Source organism: Garra rufa, chromosome 1, assembly GCF_049309525.1.
Source record: "Garra rufa chromosome 1, GarRuf1.0, whole genome shotgun sequence".
NCBI lineage: Eukaryota > Metazoa > Chordata > Actinopteri > Cypriniformes > Cyprinidae > Garra > Garra rufa.
The window spans coordinates 67830722-67836332 of record NC_133361.1 but is presented as its reverse complement, the minus strand read 5'-3'; the positions used below and the strand labels follow the sequence as shown (position 1 = coordinate 67836332).

Here is a 5611-nt window from a genome sequence, read left to right as displayed (position 1 = left end):
TTAAATAATGCAAACTGTTAATCATTTAAAGCGTTTTTTTCAAGCTATGTAAAATAAATGCAGTATTGTTTAATGTAACGTTGCAATGCTTTGTTTAGTGATTTAGATACTTAGTTAAACAAAGCGTAGCATTTAGTAACAGAGAAGTGCGTCTCATTTCGCTCTCTATATCATGAATCAATCGTGTGATGATAAGAAGTGATGAGAGAAACTGAGAATCCGAATCATTTGAATCAAATCATTTGTGAAATGATTCAGTGATTCGATTCAGCGGCACGCGGACTACAAACGACAACAACAAACACAAACGAGTGAATCACAACCGAGAATGATTTCATGAAAGTGTAAAATATTAGATATGAACAAATAATTGAATACTGAATGTAAATAAAAAAATAGCCTGCCTGAATATGAATGTCCTGTGTAATTTGTATAAACTGTATATCAAGTCTATAACCTCTGTCTTACTAGTGCACTGACTAACTAGGAGCTGATTGAGATGCACACAGAGATTTAGTTTGCATGCATTTTTCTTTCTATTAATTATTCTAATCTTAAACAGGAGAAAGTGTTAAAAGACAGAAAAACTCCTGGAGAATCAACAGAGATCCACGTGACACACTATTATAAAGATGGCGTTTATTAAAGAGGAGAGTGAAGACATGAAGATTGAAGAAACATTCAAACATGAAGATACTGAGGAACAAACAAAGATGGAGCTTATTAAAGAGGAGAGTGAAGACATTGAAGAAACATTCAGAGTCAAACATGAAGATACTGAGGAACAAACAGGTTGGTTTTTATTCTCAGATCTGAAATGAATGAAATTTATGTATAATGTCACAGGAGTGTAGAAATGTGGAGACATTCAACAGAGATCTGTGTTGAGATCACATGACAAATACTAACACTGAATATCTTGCTTTCACAGTGTGCATTTGTTATATGTGTGTGTGTGTGTGTGTGTGTGTGTGTGTGTGTGTGTGTATATATATATATATATTTTTTAGTGGAGGGTGTTAACGTGAGACTCTTATCGGGCGATAAAAAAAATATCACCGTTAATCTATTCTCAAAGTTGGGTTGGGAGCTGGGTCTAAACTACGTAAACTATGATGACTTTCACTTTGATATTTTAGCGCGGATGACGTATACCTAGTCGAATTGCACTGTAGGAGGCGGGAATGAGTCTTCAACTTCTGTGAAATTACCACATCAAATGAGACGTGCAAACATGCAGTTATGAAGCCGCTTCAGGGCAGGTGCGTGCGTTGTTAGACCCTTTTTACTGGGGCACGTGTCCCAATGAAAATCTGCTGTGCCCCAGTAAAATCTCAAATTTGAGTGATAATTTACTTTTATAATCCCGAAATAAAGACATTAAACTATATGCAACAACTGAATTGACGCTTCTAATAGCAACGCAGTTTAATCGAAGCACGGAGAAATCCATGTCCGTACGCGTCTGTGTATTTAACGGCAACGCGCACGTCGTGCAGCCTTTTGCGCAGAAGTACTTGGTTACACAAGTTTGTATAGGTGATTATGTTGTAAATGCAATTGTCAAGCAGTTTGTGATGCATTTGGAAACAGGAGATGAGCGCCTGGTCTAATGCGCCACCTGGCTTGAGAAACCCGTTCTCGAAGACTTACTTTAGTCATTATTTGGGTAGCACACATATTCTGAAAATGCCTTTAGCAGAATTCAAATTAGCCATTTTAATCTAGATTAATTCCAAGATTTAATCTAGATTAAAAAAATTTATCTATGCCCACCCCTAATATATATATTTTTTTATTCTGAAACATTAAACCCAATATTTGCTTTTAATATTAAAACCTTTTATTTCAAGCACTTGGGCTAATTATGCAAAAGTAAGAAAATTACTTATTTTGCGCAAAAGCAAACCTTGAAACGTGAGTAGTCATATTTGGACACTGCATTGTGTCTACATTTGTTCATTTAACGTATTTGGTAAGCAAATAAAACAGCCAGGCTACACCTAAATGAATCCGCATACAACTGTTGTTTTAAAATGTTCTCCATCCACACTAGCGTTTTCAAGCATTTTCCAAAAGTCAGATAACCAGCTCATTAGAAGTGAGGTCCGTGCAGGAACTGGAATCCGATTGACATGGTCCCTGCAAAGTGTTCATTGCTCCCTGCTCCCTAAGCGGGGGAAATCTGTTTACTATACTTCGAAACATTCATTCACATATTTGCGCTACGTCACCGCATGTAGCGTCTTCACGCACAGATGAAACTTACTAGAGAAGTGTGACATAAGTGCATCTGTAAATAAATGCATTTTAAATTTACATCTCGCACGCTTTAATGACCTTCAAATGGAACACATACGCTCGCTTCGAACTAATGAATAATAGGCGGAATATCCTGTGATGTCCACTTCGAAGGGCAGTAACGTTGGAATAGAACAAACGTCGGAAGCGATGCGTGAAACACACAAAATGTGCAGAGCGGTGGGTCGCGAGGACTGGAATTGGGAACCGCTGGTTTAGTTGGCAGTGCTATTCTAACTCAATTTAGAGGGTTGCATATGAACATGCCACTTCCAAGGTGAGCCTCCTAAGTTATTCTTTTGATTTCTGAGAGTTGACTGAGAGTTCACTGGTGTTTCATGAGGCAGCCAAAAAGTGTTAGTCCATCTTTGCCTCCCTGTTTAGGTGGCTTTTATGGTTGAACACAGCAGGGCTCCTGTCATTCTCAAGAGTTGCCTATGAGTACAATATTCTTAAGGTGAGCATCAGAGTTTCCTTCAAGTCTCTTAGAGTTGAGTCCTCTGCTCTCTGAAGCTGGAGCCCAGGGGTGGTCTGGGATAAAATTTCAGGCTGGGAAATCTCACACTCATCCAGGCCATCTCATACACCCACAACAATCTCTGAAACATGGACAACCCTATTTTTATATGGTCATCACATAAAAAAGGTTTAAATTGTTAGACTATGCAACATGCAAATTAATTAAAAGTCCTCTCCTGAACTGCAGCTTCACTTCCATTTTCCTTTTTAGTCTCTATTTTGCCCTGATCTCTCTCCGTCTCTCACAGGACTTTAATAGCCAAGATTTAACAAACGATGCTTTCTAAATGGCCTAAATGTTAAAATTAGTACAGTGGGTAAAATAGTTATTTGTGTATGCTTGCCCACTGACAAAGAAATGATTAGTCTATAATTTTAATAGTGGTTTTATTTGAACAGTCAGAAGCAGAATAACAAAAAATCCAGAAAAACACACAAAAAAAGTAAATTGATTTGCCTTTAAAGCAGTGAAATAATTATTTGACCCCTTTGAAAAACATGACTTAGTATTGGTGGCAAAACCCTTGTTGGCAGTCACAGAGGTCAGACGTTTCTTGTAGTTGGCCACCAGGTTTGCACACATCTCAGGGGGGATTTTGTCCCAATGCTCTTTGCAGATTCTCTCCAAGACGAAGCTGGCATTTGGCAACTTGAACCTTCAGCTTTCAACAGCATTAGTTGACAGAGTTGACCGTTGCTCCAGATGTGTGTTACTTTCACTTTTTCACTTTCAATTGGTGCAAAAATATTGCCTGTTTTCTTTTAAAGGACATGTCCTGATGTGTTTATTTGTTTTTATATTATGTTACCTGAGGTGTAATTGTTATATTACTAAAGTGTTTGACAAAATACATTCAAAATTGACTGATTTATGGCCGTTTTCCACCCTGTTTCTTATTCTCTGACTCAAACAATCAGTTTTATGGTGTTTTCCATTTAAGAGGTCAGTGTAACAGCCCACTTTTATGACTGGCTAACATCATTTTCCCCTTTAATAAAACTTCAAAAATTATTAGTGATTCAATTATCATCTGACGGTTGAGTGGGGAATGTATCCCATTTTCTTTTTTCCTTGTCTGAGATCAGTCAATACCTAGATTTCCTCAACTCTGTCATTACATTATCTAGATTTTTTTGTAATTAATTGGTGGAATGTCTAAGTGGTATAATGGCCAGCTTAAACTCAGGATCAGGTTTGAACACCCTGGTATAGGATCTAGCATACATGCATTACATATTACGTATATTCAGTTCTGTTAAGATATTAATTGTTTTGTGCCATTAAACTGTGTTTTACTTTTATTTTTTTTGTTTTTCCACCTTAGACCTAAAAGCACAGAAAATGGAGAGGGACGTACTGAATGAAACTGAAGAGAAAGATCAGAATGAGAGACTTCATGATTTCATAACTGCGAAGACTTCTACACAAAAAAGAGCTCCAAAGACAGGAGCTAGGAGTAATTTCACTTGCTTTCAGTGTGGAAAGAGTTTCAAACAACAACGAGCCCTTAAAACTCACATTAATATTCACACAAATGAGAAGCCTTTCCTCTGCCATCATTGTGGGAAGATGTTTATTCAAAAAGGACACCTTACAAGTCACGTGCAAATTCACACTGGAGAGAAGCCTTTCATTTGCCAACAGTGTGGAAAGAGTTTCGCTCAAAAAGGAAACCTTAAAGCCCACATGAATATTCACACAGAAGAGAGGTCTTTCACATGCTGTCAGTGTGGAAACCGTTTCAGTCATCCTGGAAACCTTACAGTCCACATGAGAGTTCACACTGGAGAGAAGTCTTTAAACTGCAAATAGAGTGGAAGATGTTTTAGAAATCCTGGAAACATTAACAGTCCACATGAGATCCTGCCAGAGTCTGAGTCAAGTCTTGAGTCTTTGGTCATGAGTCTCAGTTGAGACTCAAGTCATGTAATGGCTACGCCTTTTAAAAAATCAAGTTGCTTTTAAAATATTCACTAGTTCTTTTCCTCAAGTCAAGTCTGGAGTCGTTTCAGGTCGAGTCTGAAGTCTATAAAAGTGCGACTCGAGTCCAAGTCACTAACTTGAGTGTCCATCTCCGCACCCTGGAGACAGGCCTTACACCTGCAAACAGTGTGGGAAAAGTTTCAAAAGAAAACCAAAATATTCCCTTGTCAAAAAAAACTAAAGGATTCCAATTAGAATTATAGGATCATCTCAAAGGACAAGACATTCTGTAGGATAATTTCTACATGATTTTAATAGGATTCAATTTTGTCTTGAATCATTACATTTTTTGGAAGAATACTGCCTTTTCATTGTATGCATGACTGACCAAACTCACCTTGATGTACATTTTTCACTGTTGCGTAACATACATTAGTGTACAGCTTTAGTGAAACAATTTCCAAGGACCTGATAAAAAATGATGAAACAAAAAAGTTTAAATTTTTTTAAGTTTCCAGAAACCACCAACATTTTTGATGGTTTTCACCTAAATTTGACACCCCCTCGGAATATTTTCTGCTGTGAATATATGAACATATCACATATCAAAATAAAGAACCGAAACTGCTTTTACATTAAAAACAACAGTTATGTTTTATCACCACTTGAGTTCAAATAGGTTTCATCAGAAACAACATTTTTGACAAAAAAATAATATATATAAAAATGCAATTTTATCAAAGTATTTTTCAAACTAAATACACTCAGATGTCATATTCTTTCATAAAAGAAATCTTCAAAATTAAATAAACATTAAAAAATTTATAAAATTATAACTTGGTGAATAAATATTAGGCACTGTATTTT

The 5611-nt window shown here is 36.6% G+C and overlaps 1 protein-coding gene across 1 annotated transcript; it reads left to right on the top strand.

Moving 5' to 3' along the window:
* The first annotated feature begins 571 nt into the window (after positions 1-571).
* On the top strand, positions 572-5383 carry LOC141326154 (uncharacterized). Its single transcript, XM_073834868.1, has 2 exons — positions 572-792; positions 4146-5383. Exons 1-2 carry the CDS (start codon positions 633-635, stop codon positions 4631-4633), a joined length of 648 nt encoding a protein of 215 aa, XP_073690969.1. The 5' UTR covers positions 572-632; the 3' UTR covers positions 4634-5383.
* The last annotated feature ends 228 nt before the right edge of the window (positions 5384-5611 follow it).